General features: G+C 33.4%; 1 protein-coding gene and 1 non-coding gene across 36 annotated transcripts in view; both read left to right on the top strand.

Moving 5' to 3' along the window:
* Positions 1-27322, top strand: part of RIMS1 (regulating synaptic membrane exocytosis 1) — a 577010-nt gene that overhangs the window by 396726 nt on the left and 152962 nt on the right. For 9 of the 35 annotated variants that reach the window (XM_049776781.1, XM_049776775.1, XM_049776780.1 and 6 more), the window contains one exon: positions 2314-2403. The exons of 7 other annotated variants lie outside the window; for them this stretch is intronic. In XM_049776781.1, the coding sequence (XP_049632738.1) occupies positions 2314-2403 (90 nt within the window). Of the gene's footprint in view, positions 1-2313; positions 2411-14520; positions 14613-26827; positions 26900-27322 lie in introns of all 35 variants that reach the window. 19 more of the 35 variants (XM_049776770.1, XM_049776778.1, XM_049776794.1 and 16 more) reach the window with 7 other exon arrangements.
* LOC126015174 (U6 spliceosomal RNA) lies at positions 5828-5934 on the top strand. The gene has a single exon (XR_007498065.1). It is a non-coding gene; the product is annotated as a U6 spliceosomal RNA (small nuclear RNA).

The raw sequence follows: 27322 nt of genomic DNA, 5'->3' as shown, positions 1-27322 counted from the left end.
TCTCTCATTGTTTAACTATAGAAAGGCTTAATCACTTGATCTGAATTACTCAAATTGTAGCAATGAAGTATCCAAACAAAGGTAGGAATATAGGGAATAGGCTATATATTAAGTTGTTCCATTTGTTCCCCATTCAGTAATAACCCATGTTAAAATGTTCCTGAAAAAAAAAAGTACTTTTGTTCCATTTTCTTAGAAAAGTTATATCACTCTCTATTAACAATAAATGTTTACCTCAGGTTAGGAGTTCAAAAGAAATCTTTGTCTTTTCTAGAGGACAGCAAGATCCTAAGTGTCTATAAAATTTATACTGACTATTTTAACTATGATACACACATGCATTATTATTTTTAAAGCTGGAATAAGAGGGTTTGTTTATGGCCATCAGTCAGTAAGACACTTCTATTCTGATGTTTATTTGTACTCAGTTAAATGAATCTCCTCCATTTTCTTACACCTTAAGCCAAGAGATTTATGGCATTTTATCTTCATCAATGAAATTTGTAGTGACATCATTGAGTTATTATGTTAGTTAACTAGATGTACTTAACCTTTGGTGGTTATAGACAGTCCCCGACCCCTTGAAACTATAAAAGGAATCTAGATAAAGCTGGGTCTTCTTGTTTCTATTTCACACATAATAAAATTCATATTTTACTTTGTATGCATCTCACCCTGTGGGTATAATTAGATCCAAAAACTGTTCAATGGGAAAAAATTGCCTCCTCATCTCTCCCTGTCTTTCCTAATTTACCCTGGACCAATATCAGGATTCAAGTATCCAACTACTACTGATCAGCTCTTTGCTGGTTATTATAATAATTAACTCTTTTAGTTTTTTTTTTCATTCCCAAAGTATATAATTTGATTAGTACTTCTGGCTGTGAATTGTGGCTTTCATAAAATTAGGTTAAAACCATAACAGGGACCAAATAGTTAAATATAAATATTGGTTAATTGTAAAATTTAGTTAACAGATAGTTTTCAAACTAATATAGGCTAATTACAACTTGCTACCCTTCTTATAAATATGAAGGCATATGTCTGAGTCTACTGTTTTAGTCATTTGAATTTGTCCTCAAATAAATATTGATTTTCTTCAGAGAATTTTTTTGGATCTCTCTTTGTAGTTTCCTAGACTTCCTTTATTTTTATTTCCTAGTAAAAGTTTTGCTCCATATATCATTTTGTTTCTGTAGTTTGTTTTACCACACTCACGACATCTTTTTAAGTACTATAAAACATCCCTCCCAGGTGCCTTTATTATATTTACAGGTAAGAATACTAACAGTGACTCTAGTTATAAAAGACACCTTGCCTATTAAAAATAGGAACTCTTTAGCACTAAAAATTCTTCATTAAATTAATTATATGATAAAAAACCATTATAATAATTATATCTAAAATTGATTTAAGTATAAAAATTAATTAGGGCAAGGGAGATAGCGTGGAGGTAAGGCATTTGCCTTTCATGCAGAAAGTCATCGGTTCGAATCCCAGCATTCCATATGGTCCCCCGAGCCTTCCAGGAGTGATTTCTGAGCATAGAGCTAGGAGTAACCCCTGAGCGCTGCTGGGTGTGACCCAAAAAATTAATTACATATTTCTGTTAAGTAAAAATCTGTTTCTTCACATATTAGAATTCTAGTCTTTTATCATTTGTTTACTTGTTGATTTTATTTATAATTTATTTTGCTATTATATTTTACTTATTTTATATTTTGTATAATTTTATTTTGTGAAGTTCAATTCTGCCTACATATACTAAAACCAACACATTGGCAAGACAGAATTTTCTTCTTCATCACAAATGCTTTAATTCAAAATATTGAGATTCACTGATGAAATAGTGGTTAGGTAAGAACATTTGGAAGTTGTACCTCTAATTCTTTTGTCTAGTGTCATGAACCAAAATAGTTTAGTTGTAAAAAATTTTCTTCTTTGATGTCCTTCATTTTGTTTTGGTGTGGCATCTGTTCTTGGTAATTAAGTTTTAGACATTCTGTTTTAATGTGTTCTGTATCTAGTTTTTCATAAGTAGATGTGATTTAATCTCATTTTTCAACTGAGACCCTTTTTTTACAAATTATGCAAAAAACAATTAAGCATAATGTTTGTTTAGTTGTATTTTCTAAACAAAATTTTGCACTGCCATTCTGTCAGCTTTCTCACACCCTTATGAACTGAATCACAGTGATTCTACATTTTATGTAAAGGGGACATTATTTTATGCTTTACTCTCTAACATGGTCTTCCTTTCTTTGTTTCCTTTGTCTTTCTCTTCTACCACTGGATGCAATGCACTGGCACTAGTGAACTGCAGCCCTCCCTTGACAGGGCTAGGAGTGCTAGTACCAACTGCTTGAGACCAGATACTAGTTTGCATTCACCAGAACGAGAAAGGTATAAAATAAAGACTTTCTTAATTTTCTATCATTTGTACTAGTATCTTTTCTTCAATCACTTTGTTTCATGTGTGTCTCATAGATTTATTCATTCATATTCACTTTGCTGACTGTCCACATCCCCTGTCCACTATTATACAGATCTCTGTAGAGATATGTGTATGAAAAGAATCCAAAGGATACACATACACATATTTCCATGAATGTTGTTGCAAATGATGTGATGTGATTTGTAACTCTTCTGGCTACTGCTTTTTTCCTTCTGTTGTGCTTTAATGGTTTGATTTGCACACTATTCAGAGAGCCTTCAGTATGCTGATAATTTTATAAACTAATTGAAGGGGAGGATAACTTTTTTATTTCACTAATAAATAGCATTTAGGTTTAACAATTTTCACCAAACTGAAAGCAAGAAAACTCATTACATAGAATACTTCTGTTCATCTTTATTTTTCAATTAGCCTTTTCTTCTTAGAAGGATAAGTTTTGTCCACAGTGACTCACACCATCCTGTGAATGGACTAGTAAAACATGGGATAGATTGGGTGAAGATAAGTAGGAGGGGATGCTGGGTGGGTAGTTTGCTGAAAGGGGAACTTAGGTCAATTAAATTTAGGAACCTTTAATTATACTAAATTATACTTGGCAACAAAATACATGTCTCTCTTAGATTTCTTGGTGACAGGCAAAATTAAATACACATAATATAAACACACAATGTTTTATTTCAGAGGCTAGAAGATGGTACAGAGCTCTTGAATGGCATGTATAAGATCATGAGTTCTAACCCTGGTGCACACACCAAGGTGAGCCTGACAGCTCTGATATTTAGAATGCTTGGCAAGAATTGGCCCAGAAGATAACTTAAAATGCTCTAAATGACCAAGAGGTCAAACCCTTTCCTTTTGTTGCTCCCTGGCAATCCTAATATCTCAACTGTATAGGGAGGGAGGCCTTGAAGGGTAATGTTTTGAATTATAAAAAAAAAAATTACTACAAAATTAAAATATCTCCTAATTGTGAGCAACTAATCTTTTTTTTTTATGGTGGAGTTTTCTATTCTAGTAAACTTGGTCATAAACGATGGATTAGGCCACACCCAGTGGCATCCAGGGGTTACTCATGATTTTGTGCTCAGAAGTTACTCCTGAGAGGCTTGGGGGAAAATATTTGATATCAGGGATGGAACCCAGGTCAGCCACATGCAAGGCAAAGGCTCTGCTATCTCTGGCCCCAAGCTAACTTCTTAAATAAAAATCATTCATTAAAGTCTATACAATTTCAGTTTGCTAAGAAAATATTTAATCACGCCAATATAATTAACTTCTTCAGATGCTTATTAAATCTTTTTATAGATAACTTTCTATTCATTTACTTATGATATTTCTTAAATTGAATTATATAGACATACATAACATTTTAAGTCTCTAAAATTTCACTTAAAGCAACTTTTTTATGTTGTATCCTTTGGGAGGAGTCAACACTAAGTGGCACTCGGGGGTCACTCCTAGATTTGTGCTCAGAAATTATTGCTGGCAAGCTTAGAGATCCATATGGAATGCTGGAGATTAAACCTGGTTTGACTGGTGCAAGGCAAATGCCCTATCTGCTGCGCTAATTCTCTGCCCTGTTGTATTCTTTTTATGTGAAAACTTTATAATGGAATACCATGAAATCTGATTTATATTTTATATATTTAAATATCTATAATGCAGACTTTAGTTGATTGATAGACTTACCTAAAATCTAACAGAAAATGATTCATTATCTTTTTTGTTATATTTTATACCTCAATATTATGAGTAGTAAAAAACTTTTGTATGCTATAGTTAATACTAATTCTTTTTATAGCTTATGATTATTATGAAACAAGGTTAGCCTTATTCAAGTCAATGGATCTCCTAACTTGAGCTAGTCAATTCTGTTCACCCTGATGTTTTAAATACCATCTTTACCAATACTGTGTAATGGAAATACAATCAAACCACATGTTTAATATTCTAGTTCCAGTGTTACAAAGGTGCTGCTACCATTAATATTTTAACTTTATATACCCAAAATGTCATTTAACTTACCAATGGCTAGGGACATATTTGTGTTTTATTTGTGCTCAATATCTCATGTGCCATTGGTAATAATTGAGTAAGAAAGATCTGTTATTTTGCTGCACATGTGTTTCTTAGTTACATTGAAGCCACTGAATTCATAAATCTATTCGTTCGTGAATTAATCTCTTAGGTAATACCATTAAAATATGTTAGCCTTGGAGCCAGAGTGATAGCACAGTGGTAAGGCATTTGCCTTGCACATGAACAACTGAAAGAGTCCCCAGTTTGATTTCTGGCATACATATGCTGCCCCCCTGAGCCTGCCCAGAGAGATATGTGAGCTCAAAGCCAAGAATAACCCCTGAGCACCATCAGGTGTGGCCCCAAAACATATATATGTTAGCCTGTAGGCATAATCTTTTCATAGTTATAGTACTGGTCAGCATCACATTTTAAGTGAATATACTGTATAAAGAAGAAAAATATGTATTAAAACTTAGTCACTCTATATATTGGATAAAAAGGAAGTTTCATTTAAAAAACAAGCTATACACAGAGAGGAGCAGTTAACACTAGCAGACCAAAGATAAGGGTGGGCAAGAGAGGACGGGCGATATGGGATGCATGCTGGGAATAGGAGTGAAGGGAGGACAACACTGGTGGTGGGAATGGCCCTGATTTATTGTTATCATGTACCTTAAATATTACTGTTGCTGTTGTGAAAGTTTTGTAATTCACTTTGGTCACAATAAAAATTATTAAAAAAGAAAAAAGAAAGAAAGAAATGCCAGAGCAGTACATAAGTTAAGGCACTTGCCAGATTCAAACCCTAGTACCAAATGTGATTGTCTAAGTCCAACCAGGAGTGATCCCAGAGCACATAATCAGAAGTAAAACCTGAGCATCAGCAGGTGTGGCCAAAAGACAAACAAGGGGGGGGGGGCAACAATTTAAAAGTATTTTACTTTGCTGCAAGGAGTAAATAAAATGAGATAAATTTTCACCATATTACAGAAAGTGAAGATGCTTATTTGTATAGGCCTTTTTGCACACATTTATAAACAGCTCTGGTGAAGCAAGGCATTACAAAACCATCAATTGTAATAAATTTATTCTCTTTGGAAAATGTATGGGAGGTTCCAGACAAGCATGCATAGGAAGCAGTTTTCTAAGTCACTTGATTCCCCCTGATTAACCAAGTATTTGTTTAAATGCTATAATAAATTCCTTGGAGTAACTAAAATAATAGAGTAAAATTTCATAAATCTCCAGTGAGATGGACAGGGGTAGAGAAATAAAAGCGTTGTGGTGAGTATGATGTAGTAAAATCTGGAAACTACAACTGTTTACACTCCTGTAAACAATTGTTATCTAGTGCTCGCTTTGGCAGCACATATACTAAAATTGGAACAATACAAAGAAGATTAGCATGGCCCCTGGTCAAGGATGACACGCAAATTTGTGAAGCGTTCCATATTTAAAAAAAATAATAAAATAATTGTTATCTAATCTTAAGAAAAGATAATTCTCACTGCCATGTTAATTTGACTATTAAGTATATATTATATGCTGATTTGAAATAATTTGATTAACATTTGAGTGCTGTAATACCTACTTAAGGTTCTTTTATGAAATACCCTCATAATATAAACAAGTACAGTTCTGTGTATAACCAAGAATTGAATCACCAAAACAAACTTAAACCAGTGTTTTACTTCACAGTGAATTAGTGGTAAAGGAGCACTAGGAACAGGTGTATAATATTTTCCAAAAGGAAATCAAAATCACCAGTTCTAATTCTTATGTTTTTTTCCAAGAAAATAGTACTGCATACCTATAAGAACGTCTTTTTGAAAGTTATTGTATCTTTATTTTATTTCAGGGTACACTTAAATCTATTAAGTCATTCCATCCTATTCCCTGATTGGGAAGAAATAAGTGCAAGCCTACTATTAGAAATTCTTTTCCTTGGCTTATAACAAATTATTGCTGAAATATTCATAAATATTCATTTTAGATATGCAGTGACTTTTATGTCTTATATTTTGCACTAACTTCTAATAGAAACCATACCCTTCCCAAAAGTTATTTTGTACATATAGTTTCCTTATAAAAATCTAGTTTTATATACCATCTGATTTATTCTCTCCACACTACTGAAATCTACCAATTTGTAAAAATTCTCATGTGAATTATATTGGTTTCTTGTTGACCAGTAGCCTTTTTATTTGTTGTTTTTAGTTTTAAAGCACATTTATTAGTTTTTAAATAAATAAGTACTTCAATTGAATCACTGTGAGATAGATACAAAGTTGTTTATGAATGAATTTCAGTCATACAATGGATAACACCCTTCATCAATGCATATCTCCTGCCTCCAGTATCACTAGTTTCCCTCACACCCGCTTTCCTTCTAGCTCCACTGCCTACCTCTTTGGCACATTATTTCTTCTACTATTACTCTTCCTCCTCCTCCTCCTCTTTCACCCCTTCCGCCCTCCTCCTCTTCTTCCTCATTCATTCCCCCCTCCTCCTCTATTATTACAGAAGGGGTATTATGCATATCAGTTTATCTCCTTTCAGTACCCAGTTCTTGTCCAGAATGGTTATTTACAACTATGATTGTCATGGTAGTCCCTTCTTTACCCTTGCTGCATTCCTTCACTATTTATGGCAACCTTCATATCATGAAATGGTCCTCCTAGCCCTTGTCTATATTGTTTGGATATAATACCATACTATGTTTTTAATATCCCATAAGTGATATCATTCTATGTCTCTCCCTCTGAATGATTTTACTCATCATAATACTCTCCAGATCCATCCATGTGTAGATTACATAACTTCATTTTCATAACAGCTGTATAGTATTCCATTGTATAGATATACTTTATCTACTTCTCTGTTCTCAGACACTTGGATTCTTTAAATAGATTCTGTCTCTTCTTATAACATTTGACAATAATTATTGTGTCTCTTGCACCACTTCTCTCTTAATCTACCCTCTACATATTCATGTGCCTGTTTGACATAGCCTACCTCGATATATTCTTCTTACACTACTTCTAAAATGATTTTATATATATACATATATATGTTATTTAAACACCTTGATTACATACATGATTGTGTTTGGGTTTCAGTCATGTAAAGAACACCACTCATCATCATGCAACATTTCTATCACCAATGTCCCAAATCTCCCTCCTCCCACCCAACCCCCGCCTGTACTCTAGACAGGCTTTCTATTTCCCCTCATACATTCTCTTTATTAGGATAGTTCACAGTGTAGTTAAATCTCTAACTAAACTCATCCCTGTTTGTGGTGAGCTTCATGAGGTGAGCTGTAACTTCCAGCCCTTCTTTCTTTTATGTCTGAAAATTACTATTGCAAGAATGTCTTTCATTTTTTTAAAAACCCATAGATGAGTGAGACCATTCTGCATTTTTCTCTCTCTTATTTCACTCAGCATAATAGATTCCATGTATATTCATGTATAGGGAAATTTCTTGACTTCATCTCTCCTGACAGCTGCATAATATTCCATTGTGTATATGTACCACAGTTTCTTTAGTCATTTATCTGTGAAGGGTATCTTGGTTGTTTCCAGAGTCTTGCTATAGTAAATAGTGCTGCAATGAATATAGGTGTAAGGAAGGAATTTTTGCATTGTATCTTTGTGTTCCTAGGGTATATTCCTAGGAGTGGTGTAGCTGGATCATATGGGAGCTCGATTTCCAGTTTTTGGAGGATCTCCATATCGCTTTCCATAAAGGTTGAACTAAACGGCATTCCCACCAGCAGTGGATGAGTTTCTTCTCTCCACATCCCCGCCAACACTGCTTGTTCTCATTCTTTGTGATGTGTGCCAATCTCTGTGGTGTGAGGTGGTACCTCATAGTTGTTTTGATTTGCATCTCCCTGATGATTAGTGATGTGGAGCATTTTTTCATGTGTCTTTTGGCCATTTATATTTCTTCTTTGTCAAAGTGTCTGTCCATTTCTTCTCCCCATTTTTGGATAGGATTAGATGTTTTTTTCTTGTAAATTTCTGTCAGTGCCTTGTATATTTTGGAGATTAGCCCCTTATCTGATGGGTATTGGGTGAATAGTTTCTCCCACTCAGTGGGTGGCTCTTGTATCCTGGGATCCTAGGTGCTATTTCCTTTGAGGTGCAGAAGCTTCTCAGCTTAATATATTCCCATCTGTTAATCTCTGCTTTCACTTTCTTGAAAAGTGCTGTTTCCTCCTTAAAAAATTTTTTTTAAGTTCCATTCTCATTTCACTCTTTCACATAAATCATTCATATTTTCCTAGAATTAAATGTCTATCAAAACTTTCCACTTTAAAATTTGTTAAAACAGTACTTCATTGTACTTTGGCTAACCACACCTTTCTCTGTCATACATATTATATATGGTTATAATCTGGCTTTAACTGGTTGCCAGATCTTTTATACATCATTGTAACTCAATAAATTCCATCATCTTCTTTTATATTCTTGTTGGTTTTAGGGCCACACTCCACTGTTCTCAGGGATTATTCCTAACTCTGCACTCAGAATTCACTCCTGGCAGGTTTGGGAGACAAAATGGGATACTGGGGATCTAACCCGTGTCAAACGTGTGCAAGTCAAACGCCTTATCCACTGTACTATTTCTCCAGACTCACTTCATACATTTTTTTTTGTTTTTATGGGGGCCACACTCGTTTGATGCTCAGGGGTTACTCCTGGCTAAGCGCTCAGAAATTGCCCCTGGCTTGGGGGGACCATATGGGATGCAGGTGGATCGAACCATGGTCCTTCCTTGGCTATCATTTGCAAGGCAGACACTTTACCTCTAGCACCATCTCACCGTTTCATACATTTTTTAAACAAAATTACCTCTGATATTTTTTCTTTTGGGTAATTTAGCATATAATAAGTCACATAATTTGGAAACATGTTTTTCTTCCCTGTCTCTTCCTTTCTCTCCCTTTTCCTTCTCTTCTGTTTCCTTTCCTCTCCTCCCTCCCTACCTTTCCTTCCTTCCTTCCTTCCTCCCTCCCTCCCTTCCTTCCTTCCTTCCTTCCTTCCTTCCTTCCTTCCTTCCTCTCCTCCCTCCCTCCCTCCCTCCCTCCCTCCCTCCCTCCCTCCCTCCCTCCCTTCCTTCCTTCCTTCCTTCCTTCCTTCCTTCCTTCCTTCCTTCCTTCCTTCCTTCCTTCCTTCCTTCCTACCTTTCCTTCCTTCCTCCCTACCTTCCTTCCTTCCTTCCTTCCTTCCTTCCTTCCTTCCTTCCTTCCTTCCTTCCTTCCTTCCTTCCTTCCTCCCTACCTTTCCTTCCTTCCTTCCTTCCTTCCTTCCTTCCTTCCTTCCATCCTTCCTTTCTTCTTTTCTCTCTTGATCCCTCTAAACCTTTCTCCTTCTCTCCCTTCTCTTTCTTTTCATTCCCTTCCCTTTCCCCAAAAATTCCCTCTTTTGTGGCAATTGGACTACACCTTCTAGTGCTCAGGGTTACTTGTGGCTTTGTGCTAGGTAGTTGGGGGCGACTGTATTTTTCAAGTCATCCAAATTTCCAGGCTGAGAATTTATAATGAAATATAATAATGGCATATTAGGGCCCTAGGATGTTAAGTACAGTGAACAAACATAATACTAAATAAAACATAGCTTTAATATAAGCAATAATATATTGTGTCTTAATGTAAGTAAATAAAATTTGGGATCCAGAAAAGACACTAAGTTACTCAAAAGAAAAGGAGTGTGGCTTAAGAAAGATTTTATGGGGGCCGGGAAGGTGGCGCTAGAGGTAAGGTGTCTGCCTTGCAAGAGCTAGCGTAGGATGGACCTCGGTTCGATCCCCCGGCATCCCATATGGTCCCCCCAAGCCAAGGGCGATTTCTGAGCACATAGCCAGGAGTAACCCCTGAGCATCAAACGGGTGTGGCCCAAAAACAAAAAAAAAAAGATTTTATGAAAGACAAGTATTTGAAAATGAGTATTATTCTTCAAAAATTATGTGCTATTAATAATACAAGGAAAATTAAAGGGGATAGAGAAATAATAGAACTGGAAAAGTGCTATAATCCTGCTCTGGTACATGCTTCTTAAATTGGGTTTAGTAGGAGGAACTTGAAGATGGTTATCACCATACATACAATGAAGAAATATCGAAATTATTGATTTGGTTATGTACAGACTTACTTTTAACTCAACTAAGGATCAGTCCGATTCACTGAAACACTAGAAGTTTCTGCTGCTGGGGAAGGACTCCTGTCCTATAACTACTGCCTCTTTAATTTTTTTCTTTGCTATGATTTTGCTAATTGCTTGTATACAGTATTAAAGAGTCAGTAAGAAATGACTAACTTATTTGTGGTTTTTTCTTTAAAATAAAGTCATCAATAATATAAAGAATTTGTTTTACCTTGCATGGAGTGAGAGACAGGTAAAATAAACCACAAGTTAAACTTTATCATTTTCCCTCCTCATGTAAAGAAAAGCCTGTGGAAAGTGATCTTTTAGTCCTTACCTAAAACTTAGCTGTTAATTTAATAAAAAGCAACAAAAAATTTTTTTTTTGTTTTTGGGCCACATCCGGCGTTGCTCAGGGGTTACTCCTGGCTGTCTGCTCAGAAATAGCTCCTGGCAGGCACAGGGCACCATATGGGACACCGAGACTCGAACCAACCACCTTTGGTCCTGGATCAGTTGCTTGCAAGGCAAACACCGCTGTGCTATCTCTCCGGGCCCACAAATTTTTAAAGTATAATTTTCATACTAATTTAGTTAAAATTATGTGGTAGAGATGTTTTTAAAGGATTGTAATGGTTAATAGTAGAGAATAAAGATATATGTTACTGCCCCATTTTTTCAGATTTAGTTTCCTTCATTGCAATTCTTAACAGATATTATTTGTGCTATTTATAAAGTGAATGATTAACATTTCCATATTCTTTCTGCTTAGATAATTAAACATCTTAGCTATACCCTACCAAGATATAGTCACTGTTGAAAGAGGTATACATCTCAGAACATGTTTTTAACTACACAAAGAAAACATTTTTATTTGCAGTAAAGTGTTTCAGTGCTAGGTGGAAAATTTGCAAGAATGGAACAAGACTGTTGCTTAGATATTTTGGGCATACTCTTCACCACTGTTAACTTATTATGGCACTCATTTTAACCTATATTACTACAAAACCTAGAGCGATACCTCATTATCTGCTTACAAATATTTATTGTTTACTTATATTTTGCACTCACTATGTTTTCCCTATCTATGTAACTGTAATAAACAAAAGAAAACACTAAATTTCCTTTCCTTAGGGCAGGATTTTTTTAGGTTTTTGTTTATATGTTTGGGCCACACCTAGCAGTGCTTAGGACATGCTCAAGAATTAGTCTTGGTGGGAATCAAGTGACCATGTGAGATATTGAGTATCAAGCTCAATTAGACCAAGTGCAAGGCTCTTGCACTATACCTATACTATCACTCTGGCCTGAAAGGCTCACAATTTGATATTCAGTTACATAGCAAAAGAGTGACATATCTTGGTTCTGAGAAAGTGATGACTCCCAACAAAGAGATTTCCTTGAGGTAATACATTTATGATACTTGATATCCAAGTACCAATATTTTTTCTAATGTAACTATGGGCAATCTAGATTAGAGAAAGAAATAAGGTTTAGTTCAGTTTTAAGATTAATCACCACTAGCTTTAGTTAGTAAAGTTAAAATGAAAGTTAAAGTTTTGTTTATATTTCATGAGAGGAAGATAAAGATTCTAAATGTGATTCTTTTCTGGAGAGATAAAGATATTACACATATTTTAAAAGTATATAAAATATATTAGTATATTTAAAACTCTACAAATGTGTGATGTTAATGCATAATAATCTTTCTGAGGACAAAAATTATATATAAATTTTATTGGCTATAGTAGCCTTTTATCAAATTTATGAGGGAAAGTAAATAGATTTATTGTATTTTGATATCAGCATATCCAGAAGGACTTTGAATATATATGTATTATGTTTAATGTTTCTTTAAATATAAGCTTTTAATAGTTTGCATCACACTTGCTTGTTTCTATATGTACACATTTCTCCTTTACAGCTTTCGCTGCATGTTTCATAGAGCTTTTTCTTTTCTTTTCTTTGGCTTGTTTTTCTTTACTTTTGTTTTTAAATAAATACAAGGACTGGAATTTTGCCTCCGGAAGCAAGGTTACTTGTAAACCTGCCCATTTAGTATTACCTTTAATTTATGGAAAAACAATTTAACCCCATTTTTAATTAATATTTTCAAATAACTTTTAATGAGTAATTATAAAATAATTTCAAACCCATTCTAATTGTAATACAAATAACATATTTTTCTTATATTATCAGTAAAGCAAAAGTCAGTGAAGTGAAAAAGTACATTTTAAAGCATTCAAATTGGATTGAGCAACAAGTTAAATAAATAATGAAAAATTAAAGAAAAGTGCTTTTCATTTCACTGACATATAAACAAGTAGGGGAAATTCATACCACAAGCATTTCTCTTTCATCCAAATTCTCCTGGTAAATATCTTTAATTTTTCTCTGCTTCCTCAGAGCCCTTCTTGTAAGCATCCAAGTCTGTCTATGGTTCAATGATGAAGACTCATTGAGATCAGCACCTGCTCTCAATTATCCTGGTCACATGTTAACAGCCAGTATATTCTTTTTGCCAGATTGTCTAATAAAGTCAAGTTAAAAAGGGTCAAATAATGACTTTCAAATGTTTCAATTAGTTTACTTTGTAATATTAAACAGAAGTTATCTCTTCAAGAGGCTGGAGAGACAGTACAGTGATAGGTATTGCCAGCAATGTACCTGATTTCCTGAGCACCTCTGGGAGTTATTCCCTGAGCACAGAGCCAGGAATAAGTCCTGAATTTAGCTGGGTGTGACCTGTCTAACCTAATAAAAAGCAGTAATATAAGACAGGCAAAATCCAGATACTTTCCACTTAGATTTTTCACATCTTCTATGTAAAAACCTGATTTTTACTCTTTTTACATCTAGATGTTTGTTTTAATGATTATTACACAGAAAAAATAACCAATTGTCTGACAGAAGAGTGACTATATTTCAGACCTTTAAGTAATTGCTTACCACCAAAAATGAATTGTTGAGAATGCTAAAATTAAAATCCAGCTATTGAGGCAAGAGAGCTAGTACAACAGGTAGAGCTTTTGCTTTGTATGTGGCAAACATGAGTTTGATTCTTGAAATCCTCTAAAAATAACTCCTGGGCAGTGCCAGGAGCTCAAAACAAACAAGAGATAATTTCTAAATTAACAGAAATTTTTGTTTGTTTTTGTTTTTGGACCACATCTTTGAAGTTGCTCCTGGCTTTGCACTCAGAAGTTACACCTGGCAGGCTCAGGAACCATATAGGTGGTTAGCATTCGAACTCGGGTCAATCCTTTGCACGGCAAACACCCTATCCACTGTGTGATCACTTTGGCCCAAAATTAACTGAAAATTAAGGAACTGCTGTTTTACCAGTGGCATTGATCTGTATTTTCTACTTTTATTCATCAGTGTTTTACTCGAATTTGAAAATTTCAATAATTATAACTACAGTTTCACCAAGAAACTTAAGAATTCACTGATAGAATTCACATAAATTACTACTTCATAGCATTGTTTTAACACTCATTTTTTTTTCTTCTATATTCTTGGTGTTTCTACTTTGCACTAAATTCACACTTTTGTCACTTTATTCAGTAAATATAGGTCCATGAATCAAACATCTGTTTTTTGTCTCTATGTGTAGATAGGTACATTTATACACAAGATCATTTCCTAAAATTTTATTTCACATATTTAAAACATCTTCCCCAATATTTTTTCTGTCTATATAAAAATTATAGGTTTGTTTTTCTACAACATTGTAATTGAATTTTCCAAAGTTTATAAAATAAAGAAAAATGTATAGAACAGAGAATATAGACTTTGCATTTTTGAGGTACTTTTCCAGTCCTGTTGTTCCGTATATTTTATTTTAGGAGTTACTAAATGTCTTGTTTTTTTCCTGTCTTGTTCATTTGGGCAAACAGGGGTAGATGGTCCCCCTCCCTAGATAGGAGACGGCCTCCTAGCCCCAGGATTCAAATCCAGCATGCATCTCCGGAGAATGACAGGTACTAGTCAATGATACTCACAGATGAGTGGCTTTGAGAGGCTTGTAGGCATCAAGTGAAGGTTAATTAAGAGAAAGGTTGGTTATAACATTCTTCTCTTTTAGGATCCATAGCCAGATATGTTGTGGTGATATCAGTAAATATAACTATGTCTTAAAAATCTCTCAAAATATTTACTGAAATGATCCTAGCATATATCTGGCACTTGAAGCCCAGTGCTTTTGACCCAGTGAAGAATTGTTGGGTGTTTCAACTTTTTATAGCATTAAAATAAAGAACTGACTTTTATATGCAAATATAATTGAGGTGCTTTTATCACAGAGCCTATTCATTATTATATTGGTTTGATGTTGATTGCCTTATTTGTTACTACATAAATTTATTAATGAAATTTAGAGTTTTAAAGTATATATAATTAGTTTGTATATGTTATTTTCATTGTGTTCTTAAACCAAATATTGTCAAGGAATAAGATCTTCAAACAAGGTTGATTTTACAAATAGAATCAATGCTTTTTAATCCTCTTCATATTATATAAAAATCACAAAACTATATCTTTTTCTTTGCTTTGTTAAACCTTACGGTAGTTGTCTGATTCTGTTTTTATAATGCTTGCTTGTTATCTGAAGTCCATTTATTTAAAAATATTTTACCAATTGACCACAAAAATATTGTTGTTTATAGCCTATTATATGGAGAAATTCAGCTATCACTTTAGCAATATTAAGTATATATACATATATAGTAGCTCAGAAATACATTAACTCATAGGGTCAGCATTCAGGCTCCTTATAAGTGTGTGTTTACATGTTATTAAAATTGTAGTATTTGTTAAAAGGTTAATTATCTACATAAATAGTCAAAATATCTTCAGGGCATCTGATCAAAGAAAACCTATATAATAGTCAAAAGAATTACCATAATTTAAAACTCTTGGAAAAGACTACAATTTAATATTTTGAAGGAGTTAAGAATTTAATAATTTCATATATATGGTACCTCTTAAATATTTGTATATTTGGAAAATTAAAACTAATTTTATATGTTATCTTATTTTAAGAAAACTTTTTCTAGAATAAGATTTAAAAATCATTGATTTAAACATTATTGTACATTTAAAATCTTTTCAAATAAGAACATAAGATAATGGTATAATTTAGATTTTAAAATTCACACTCACATTTCTGCTTTCATATAACATATATTTTTGTACCCCAACTATGCTATTAACACTTTTTAATGGCAAGAGACACAACAATATTTTAAGAAATTACAGGTGGGCTGGAGAAATAGTACAACTGCTAGATGTTTGCTTGCATGTGGCCCCATTCAGGTTGGTTTTCTCAGCATCCCAGATGGTCTCCCAAATACTACCAGAAATGATGTTTAAATGCAGAGTCAGTAGTACCGCCAGGTGTGGCCCCTGTAACTATGTCTTAAGACATAGTTAAGAAAAATTACAGATGATCTTTTTTAAAAAAAATTGAAAAATTTTAATTTATTCCCAAACAAATGGTCCAGTAGATTTTATCTTTTGTAGGGATTGTTTGCATTTCAATGTAGGAAAATCTAATAGTCTTTTAACAAATAATATAGATTTATTTTTATGTAGAGTAAACAAAATAGTTCAATAGTCCAGTTCTTATATATAAAGATTTATATATAAAACATATAAGTTTATATATATGAAATGAAGACCAGCTTAATGCTAGTTTAACTTAAAATATATACTGAACAGAGGCTGGAGCGGTGGTGCAATGGTAGGGCACCTGCCTTAGGAGGAGCAAATATATTTTTTAATCTAGGTTATTAAATAAACATCTTACAAAATTCTGCAAGCACATTTTATTGTCTTCCTCATGTATTTACCAATACTTTCTTAACCCAACCAGAAATATATTTTAAGTGATAATATTCTCATAATTTTTACTGTAGATAGCAGAAAATTATTTATACTTAAATAATTATTAAATGTGAATAAAATGTAGGAATAAATTCTCATGAAAGAGAAACTAGGGCTGGGTAGATAATGCAGGGATTTGGGCATGCTGTGTATCTGACTAAGCCTGATTTGATATTTGGCACTACATTCTTCTTTCCCAAACATTTCTGGATTGTAGTCCTGCTGAACCCAAGCACCACCTGGCTGACCCTGGTGATCTTGGGCACCACAATAACTGAGAAGGCAGCAGAGAGTCACATTCTAGCATTCACTTGGCCAAAAAATGGCTCAGTTGACCCCTTGAGCACCTCTTAGGCTGTCCTAACCTCCAAGATTATGTTGATGTTAAGTTTATGTCAACTAAAACTAACTTCAGCATTATATCTCATTTTCATTTTTACGATTCCATTTATAATGTTCTACCAACTTCCTATTGACATAAAGATTGTCTTATATAGTGATAGTAAATATTCATAAGGGTTTGGGCATCTTCTGTTTATTGCTCAAGTTCTTTGTTAGTGAGGAAAATATCTGAAGTCAGTGACAGGTTTTATAATCAGACATTAATGTCATATCTTGGTCATACTTGATTATCTTGAAAATTACAGTTACATTAAATATAATTTTTGCCTGGTTACTTGAGTTAATTGCAAAATATGTAATATTTGGGGCTGGAGAGATAGCATGGAAGTAAGGTGTTTGCCTTGCATGAAGAAGAATGATGGTTCGAATCCCGGCATCCCATATGGTCCCCCATGCCTGCCAGGGGCAATTTCTGAGCATAGAGCCAGTAGTAACCCCTGAGCACTGCCGTGTGTGACCCAAAAACCAAAAAAAAAAAAAAAAGTAATTTTCCTCATAATGTGGATATGTATGCAGATATTAACAAACTCAATACATGAGAATTTTAATGTAGTGTTTCTTTTGGGGGTGGACCACACTAGATTCTGTTCAGAGCTTACTCCTACTCCTTAAAAATTACTCCTGGATCAGCTCAGGGAACCATGGCTGTCATCATGCAAGGCAACTCTATTATAAAGCCAGATTTTTTTAAATAATCAAAACTTCAGATTCAGAGAGTACATTGGATACAGCAGTTTGGTGCTTGCCTTGGTTACAGCCAGTCTGAGTTTGGTTCCCAGCCCACAGTTTCAACACCCCAGCTTCAGAGGACAAAACCAGAAATAAACACTGCACTTCGAGGTGTGACCGGAAAACCAAAATTTCTAAATATTTTGACAAGAAATTTATGTAATCTCAAGTGTTATACTAGATTTATTTGAGTAAAGAAATATGGATATATGGTGTACCTAAGTCTAGGAAAAAATATATATAAATTTTGAAGTCAGGGCCTGGAGAGATAGCACAGCGGCGTTTGCCTTGCAAGCAGCTGATCCAGGACCAAAGGTGGTTGGTTCGAATCCCGGTGTCCCATATGGTCCCCCGTGCCTGTCAGGAGCTATTTCTAAGCAGACAGCCAGGAGTAACCCCTGAGCATCGCCGGGTGTGGCCCAAAAACCAAAAAAAACAAAAAAATTTTTGAAGTCAAAGACACTTTCTAACTTAAATGTAGTAGAAGATAGGTTGAAATTTTTATCACTAAAATGATTACCACCTTTTATAGTCATTGAATATCAAAATATTTAATTGTAAATGTTAAAATTTTAACATGAAATATCATGAAATTGTGTATATATACACTATTATTTAAAATCAAATTGAACATATTAGCTTGAATTATCTTCACTGGCTCAAGCGTTTTGATTGAGAATGTGAATATATATTATTTGTAACAAATTTAATTTATTGCTTTTTATTTTAAATGCTTAAATATTTTTAAAATCTCTGTGAGAGATTTAAATGACTGAAATAAGTAAAGTATCTTACTAAGTTTAAGATTGAGTTTATTTTATATAGCTTGAGAATTGAGAAAAATATTTATTTGTAGTTACAAAGTTGTTCAAAGTTGTTTGAGTTTCAGTCATATATTCTAACTTCCATCTTTCACCATTACACATTTCCTGCCACCATTGATTAATTTCTCATTCATTCTGCTAAAGTAGTTCTAATTTCTTATATAAATAAATATCGTAAAGTGTCCCATGCTTTTCTCATGGTTTTAGCTACTTGCCTAAAGAATCTTTATAAAGTAGCTTCTTGACTCAAAATAAAGGGTAAAGAAATCGCTCGCTTCTTACCTTCCAAAATATTTAGCAGTTGCAAGTGGATTAAGAATTCAGATTAGGCTGGAGAGAAAATATGGAGGATAAGGTGCTTGCTTTACTTGAGGTTTTCCCAGATTCTGTCCCTGACATCATACAATCATTTCCTGAGCATTGCAGGAGTTACTGAACACACAGTAAGCATCCTCAATAGCCCAGAAAGAAAAGTTAGAACAACCTACCCCCCCCAAAAAAAAAGCATTACATATTTGATTTGCTTCATAGCATTTTTTGTTATTTTTTTAGAAACATTCTTTGAGTGTACTACTTGTATGTACTACTTGTAACTATACTATCATAGTCTACTTAAAAACTATAATCATGCAATGTAACTATCAGTTATATACACATTTATAAATGAGTCATTAGCACATGAGTCTATCTTTAGTTGAACATTTTTCTGTAGGTAGATTGAAAACAATTTTTTACATTCTTATGAGAAAACAAGTTGATAGTATTTTAAATTTCACATTTAGCTGCCTAAGTTGTTAACCATAATACAAAAATATTTCTATTTGGTTCCTGTTATATATTTTCAATTAAATTAAAGCATTATATGTGGGTGTTTGATAAGTTTTTCCAAAAGCAGAGTATGATATATTTTACCCTTATCAATCCATATTATCAAATAGTATTGATAATTTATTAACATTAATTTTAAACTTTAAGAAAATGGTAATAACTTTCTGAAGCTGATTTGCCTATACCTTCAGAAAATTCACCTAATTGAATTTAATATTTGAAGAGAAGAGGAAAGTAGCACATTATAAGTTTTATCAATTACCATTCACTTTATTAGTAAATTTGTGAATCTTCACACTTAAAAAGAATAATAAAAAGAAACTTCTTGAGGGGCCAGAGTGACAATCAGTGGTATGGCATTTGCCTTGCATGCAGCTGACCAGGATGGACCTCAGTTTAATCCCTGGCATCCCATATGGTCCACCAAGCCAGGAGTGATTTCTGAGTGCATAGCCAGGAGTAACTCCTGAGCTTCACTGGGTGTGGCCCCAAAACAAAAACAAGCAAAAAAGCAAACAAACAAAAAGGAACTTCATGAAATTTAGATTTAATTAGGAAAACCTGCCTTTTGATACTGCTCTTACTACAGCAATAAATATTTGTTATAGCTTAAATTGAATGTATCTTTAATAGTGTTTAAATAATTATATTTGTGCCTATGATGTTTAAATCCAAATTCATGGAAATATTACATGTGAGGCAAAGAAAAACGTTTTTCTCACTCTTGTTTGCCAGAAGTAAAAATAAAATCATAATTATAAAACAAAATATTAGAATAAGGGGTGTGGAAGAAAGTTTACAAAGCTGTATTACACATATTGCATGCACAGAATCATGAATTTGATCCAGGCACCCAGAGCACTACTAAGTATAGCTTTGGTTACTGCCAACAGATGGATCAGAGCAGCACCACAGTCTAGGTCCAGAGCATTAAACTATCTAGAGCAAACACTGGACCTAGTGATCACTTTAAATGAGCACTACTTGTGTTCTTTTGAAATACTAGAACAAAAATATATTTAAACCTAAAATGAAGACAACATGTTGGAAGATTTTTTTTTTTTGGTTCACTTCTGCTAAGGGAACCCTCTATAAACATTAAGTATTATTTTCAAGAGACTAGGCAACAGAGTGCTAGAGAGTTTAATGACATAGGGAAATGATGGTGGCACACTCTCCAAATAAGTTAGATCAATTATAATAATACATGCCTTTATTCAGGGTTTTTTTTTGTGATTTTTTCCCTGTATTTCTGTTTAAGTAGTTTTGTAGATAAGCTAGCCTATTTTCTTAATATTTTAAGAATCTAAAATTAAATCTTGGTTAAATTGTGTTTAACAATACAGTAATCAATAAATGGTTGATAGTGTGCCCTAAACTGTTTTTTATTTATAGTAATTTATATTTTACCGAAAGCTGTAGAAAATGCAGAGTTTCACTTTTAAAGTTACTCAACTTAATTTAAGTTGAATTTTATAACATTTTTTAGGTTTTTACTTAATCTTATTATTTTAGACTATTTGACACTGCATAGATTGAGTCTGTGTGCTCAAAATTGATGTTGCAGTTATAGTCTGAGCAATTCTTTTCTTAATTATCTTCATTTAAGCACCTTCCTTACAAACATGATTGTAGTTGGGTTTCAGTCATAAAAAGAACACCCCCGCCCCTTCACCAGTGTAACATTCCCATCACCAATGATCCCAAGCTCCCTCCCCCTCCCCTGCCTGTATTCTAGACAGGCATTCTACTTATCTCACTCATTACATTGCCACCATAGTCGTTGGTGTAGTTTTTGTCTAATTGCACTCATCACTGAATGTGGTGAGCTGCATATCATCAGCCGGTAGAACAGCCCTCATCTTTATTGTCATTGGCTTTATTGCAATGTCTTATTTTTCTTAAGACCCATAGATGAGTGAGACTATTCTGCCTCTAACTCTCTCCCTCTGACTTATTTTATTCAACATAATAGATTCCATATACATTCATGTATAGGAAAATTTTATGACTTCAACTCCGGACGACTACATATTATTTTATTATGTATATTATTTATGTATTATTATGTATTATGTATATTATTTATTATGTATACAGTTACTTTAGTCATTCATCTGTTGAAGGGCATCTTTGGTTGTTTCCAGAGTCTGGCTATTGTAAGTAGTGCTGCAATGAATATAGATGTGAGGAAAGCATTTTGTATTGTATTTTTGTGTTCCTAGGATATATTGCTAAGAGTGGTATAACTGGATCTTAAGGGAGCTCAACTTCTAGTTTTTTGAGGAATTTCCATATTGTTTTCCAGAAATGCTGGACTAGACTGCCTTTCTACCTGCAATGAAAGAAAGTTCCTTTCTCTCCACATCCCTTCCACCACTACTTGTTCTCATTCTTTGTAATGTGTACCAATCACTGTGGTGTGAGATGGTAACTCATTGTTGTTTTGATTTGGATCTACCTGATAATTAGTAATATGCAGCATGTTTTCATGTGTGTTTTGACCATTTGTTGTTCTTTGTTAATTTCATCTCCCCATTTTTGATGGGGTTAGATGTTTTTCTTGTTAAGTTCTGCCAGTATCTTGTCTATTTTGGATATTAGCCCCTTATGATGGGTATTGGGTGGTTAGTTTCTCCCATTCTGTGGGTGGCTTTTGTACCTAGGCACTATTTCCTTTGAGGTGCTGAAGCTTCTCAGCTTCATATAGTCCCCATCTGTTTATCTCTGCTTCCAGTTGTTTGAAGAGTGCTGTTACCTCCTTGAAGATGCCTTTAGTCTCAATGTCATGGAGTGTTTTACCTACGTGTTGTTCTTTATACCTTATGGTTTTGGTATGATATCAAGTTCTTTAATCCATTTGGATTTGAGTTTTGTGTATGGTGTTAGATGGAGGTCTGAGGTCACTGTTTTGAAAGTGGTTGACCAGTTGTCTGAACAGCGCATGTTGAAGAGGCTTTCCTTGCTTCATTTTGCGTTTTATTACCCTTTTATCAAAAATTTATTGATTATATGTCTGGAGAACATTCTCTGAATACTCAATTGTATTCCACTGATCTAAGGGTCTGTCTTTATTCCAGTACTATGCTATTTTAATGACTATAGCTTTGTAATAAAATTAAAAGTTGGAGAAAGTGATGCCTCCCATATTCCTTTTTTCAAGGATTGTTCTAGCTATTCATTGTTCTAGCTATTTCAGGTGTGTTTGATCCACTTCGTTGAAGAAGGTCATGGATATCTTTAGCAGGATTGCATTACATCTGTACAATGCTTTGGGGAATATTGACATTTTAATGATGTTAATCCTACCAATCCATGAGTTGTGTATATTTCTTCATTTTTATGTGTCCTCTATATCTGAGCAATTCTGAAAAATTGCTCAAGTCTGAGCAATTCTTGAACACAGAAAACTCAGGCAGAGAACCAATAAGCACTTGCATTCTATCATCCCTACTATATATATACAGAGTATGTATGTATATATGTATAACCCTTCCAAGCATCATTGCTAGGAGTGATCCTGAATGAAGAACCAGGAGTTAGCCCATGGATATTACTATATTCCACTTTGATTATTTTTTATATATCACAGACTTCTGTTCCTAGAAATAGCTGTGTATAAAATGCATTTACTTATAACCATAACATTATATTTGGCACGACAAAGACATTGTATTTTCCATTTTCTCTAAATTCTTTATTATAAGGAGCTATTGCTCTTAAGTATATTTGAAGATTATATAAAATATTGAGTCTTTAGAAGACTCATCAATGAAAGTAGCTTTCTAATGCATTTGAAATGTAAAACAGGTATAAAAAGAGTTAAGAACACAATTTTGAACCTATTTATAAATAAGTTATGCCTATGTATAAATAGGTTATGCTTATTTGAACAAAAGCACAAATAATGTACAATTTTTAAATAAATATTTAAATAAATAAACTTTCAATAAATATTTATCATTCAACTATAATTTACTGGCCCTGAGTGTGCTATTCTTATAGATTGAGTCTTTGTCTTCAATAAGCACATTTATTATTGTTATTATTATTTGAATAAGACTTTAATAGTCCTTATAATTTGCTATTTTAAGAAATGCTGGAACTACAAGAAATTCTTTTACTGTGTAGTTTTAAAACCTTTAAATACTAAGGTATAAATAGAAAAGAATGCTTAAATATTTACAATAAGTAAACCTGTAAGGTTGTGGTAGTAGTTATATTGCCACTGCTGGTGAAAAAACTGAGGTACAGGGATATGAAATAATTTGACTAAATTAAATCAGTTGGATTGGAAGTACTGAGATTAAACCCAACTGGCAGTCTGTGTTTTTAGCTTTTATGTTTCAGTCATTAGTACAACATGTTTTCTGATAGAAGTTATGGACTCTGAATTCCCATGGCAATTTTATATGTAATGACTTGTAAGTTTAGTGCAAATTAAACTCTCTAAACTTTAATTTACTGATGCTTTAAAAAAAAAAGGACGGGCAAAATTATAGTAACTACTTTGTTTACTTAGCAGCCTATGAGACTTGAAATAAATGTCTATGCTAGCATAAAAGATGTTCTTAGGATGTTTTAGATTTTATTTTTATTGCTATCATTGTCATTATCATCATTATACGAGTAAGAAAATATGAATACCCCAAGTTTTTAGAAGCCAAAAAGAGAAAGAAGATCTGAGTATTTAGAGAGAATTTGGATAAAGGTTATATTAAAAGTAAATTGGTGGGCCAGAGAGATAGCACAGCGGTAGGGCATTTGCCATGCATGCAGCCAATCCAGGACTGAAAGTGATATGAATCCTGGCAACTTTAATGGTCCTTCAAGCATGGAATGATTTCTGAGTAACCTCTGAGGGTCACCCAAAGCAAGCAAACAAACAAACAAAAAACAAAAAAAGAAGAAATGGGACTTAAAATGATAAGTTAAAAGTACTAGTGAAAAAAATTTAAATGTTGATAACTTTTATTGTATAAATTAAATTGTTTGTGCAGAGGCCTACCAGATTTTTCACTTCCCTGAATGAAAACTTGTGATCAGACTTTCTGTTCTAATTCCTTAAATTTACTGTCATTGGAGCCTGAGGACTTGCTTACTTTGCATTTGATAGCTTTTTTTTTTTTTTGAATGGACGTGGCTAACTCCATCTAATTTCTTTGCTAAATTACCAGCAATTAAGTAAGTTTCCTAAGCATCATACCCAGAAATCACCTCACCATTACTTTTCTGATCCTCCTTGTCCTGATTTATTTTTCAGTTTTGTCAGAATTCACTGCTTTTCCAACCATCTTTAATATTTATGTGTAGAATTTTGTTGTTGTTTCTTTTAAAAAACATTATCTACCAATAGAATGAAAAATGTTTTAAGGCAGGCATTGGTTTTTGGAGTTTTTTTTCCTACACACATATTTCCAAGCATTTATAACAATGCCTGACATATACATGCTAAACAAACATTAGTTGAACGAATGAATAAAATCATTTGGTCTTACATTGCTGAAAACAAGAAAAAGAACATTATTATAAGGCAATTATTACTCTTGAAAACTCTTCAGGCCAAGCATAAAATTCTTATGGTAAATTTATTACTGTCTCTTTGAAACTAAGAAGGCTATTAGGTCTTAGACCTACTCTGCCCACCCTCCTGTTCTCTATGTAACTCTCTCTTCTCTTCAGGAACAAGTTCCCCCTTAAACAGCTCCTGCCATTCCTCTCAGCCATGTGTCACATTCTTCATATATTCTCGTGACCAAATGATCAAGAAAGTAGAAATAAGTTTTCTCTTTAATGTGAGACATACATAATTTTTAATGCTATTCTGGATCTATTCCAAATGAATATGCATTGGAATCAATCTCTCCCTTCCCTTTGCAGGTCAATGCCTTTTAGAAACAATTTCACCCTGTTAGGTAAACTGACATTCTAATTAATCCCAGCCAGCTCTGCTGCATTTTGACTTCTGATTTTGCCATGACATGTTTTTCTCATGTAAAATGAAGGTGAAACTTTCTTAAAGCATTTTTGTGAAATTTAATCATTACCATTCTGTTGCCTACTATAGTTAGTCTTTGACAAGTTCTCATTTCTTACTAGTAAAGAAAAATACTAAGCAACAGTTATCCATTTGCTAAGTTTCATAATTTGCTTTTGATCTTCTGAAAAAGAGTAACAATGGACTAGGGAATGTACAGCCAGAAATGGCATTTAGTTGCCAAATAGTTTCAATGTATGTAACAAGAAATTCTGAATTGGAAGGGCAGAGAGCATGAAGGTAGACTGACAGATGACTGTTCAGAAAACTAGATGAAAAGAAATAATCAGACCATAGAATCTATACATTATGTGAAGATTCTAATTATGTCTGGTGTCTAGTACTGCTTGACATACACTAAACTCAGGAAATATAGTATTAATGAAACAATAGACAGTTGACTTAACATTGTTATAGGGATGAGATCAGGGAACAAAAACAACCATAAATTATAGAAAATAAATTACCAAGATAAAAAATAGACATATATTGAGACAAACTTATTGCTCTTTCTAAAGTTAGCTTGAGTTTTTTCAAGCACAATGTTTTATATTCAAACATATATGTTAGGTAAAATATAAACTGCCTTGAGGAAGTAAGCTCTCTCTAGAGTAGTGTTTCTCAATCAGGGACCACGTGGTTCCTCCTGGGCTTTAGGATTCTTCAAGAGGGCAACAGATGACCATTTCATAAACAGGGATCATACGATGAAACAAGAGGTCAACTGATATAATGGGGGGGAGGAGAATAGAAGTAGAATCAGGAGTGACCATGATCTAAAAAAGGTTGAGAAACACTGTTTTATGTGAATTTTATTTCTAGTGGATAATGTTTTCAAATTCCAAATGTTCAGAGCACATTTTTGGAACACAGGATAAGTTTGGAGCTTTATTAGCCTTGACTTTTCATTAGATTTTGAAATTGTTGCATGATTGCAGAAGCATAGCATTGATGATTTTTAAATTAATATCTAAAATAAGATTGAAATAGTGTTAGTCATTGATTTAAAATCATTTAATTGTGTCAGCCATATTATACTATAGCTTTTTATTTTTAAAAATAGTTTTGATGAAAACATCTTTGTAGCACCAAGTTTTGCCTTGTAAAAGAGTATTTCTCCACCTCTTTGTAGTATTTCAGCACCTAAATCACTAACATTTATTATTAGTACATTTCACCATGAACGTTGTTCATTCATTAGGAATGACAAAGCTGCTTAGCAGGATGGATGTTGAGCTCATCACTCTAGACTTATATCTAGAGTAATGGATTGTCAACCTCTTGTATCTCTTTTTAAGCAATTGTGTCTTCTAGAGAGCATCAGTTGTGGTTATTATTTGATTTTATTTATTTTTTTAAAGTTCTAACTGACAAACACATTTAGGTAAAATAGTTGTCATTTTCACATCTATTGTTTTTTTAATCATTGTATGATATTGTTGTAGCTTTATTCATCATATATTTTGTATTTCTTTAACATTTCATTCCACAGGCACTCCAGAAAGTCTGAAAGAGCTAGCATCCAAAAAAAGACTAGGAAGGGCACTGCCTCTGATGCAGAAAGGTAGGCTTGGTGTTGTGCCATGTAACAACCCATTTACTGCTATATTTAGGGGTGCCTTTATTTTATTTTACAAGTTGTTTCACAGAATAGAAATCAAAATGATGTTTAACAGCATTTATGTAAAGAAGTATTTTCTATAGAACTAACCTCCTGGAAAAGCAAATAAAGATCAATGCATTCTTTAAATTTAAGGGGACACTTAACGAGTTTAAGGGGAAATATCATATAATTCTCTAGTGATAATTCTGATTAATAAAAAAATCAAGTCTAAATTATTCTGATTTATATGCAAGAGCATACAAATTTTGCTTTCTGAAATCATTTTCAGTGTTACTAGCAAATAGAACATCAGAAATACGAAAATATTTTGTGTAATGTATCTGAATCATCATATTTATTTTTGTTTTTGGGGGGTCATGCTAC

The sequence above is a fragment of the Suncus etruscus genome, chromosome 7, assembly GCF_024139225.1.
Source record: "Suncus etruscus isolate mSunEtr1 chromosome 7, mSunEtr1.pri.cur, whole genome shotgun sequence".
In the NCBI taxonomy this organism is placed as follows: Eukaryota; Metazoa; Chordata; class Mammalia; order Eulipotyphla; family Soricidae; genus Suncus; species Suncus etruscus.
The sequence above is the reverse complement of the archived record's forward strand: the minus strand, read 5'-3'. Positions and strand labels throughout refer to the sequence as shown.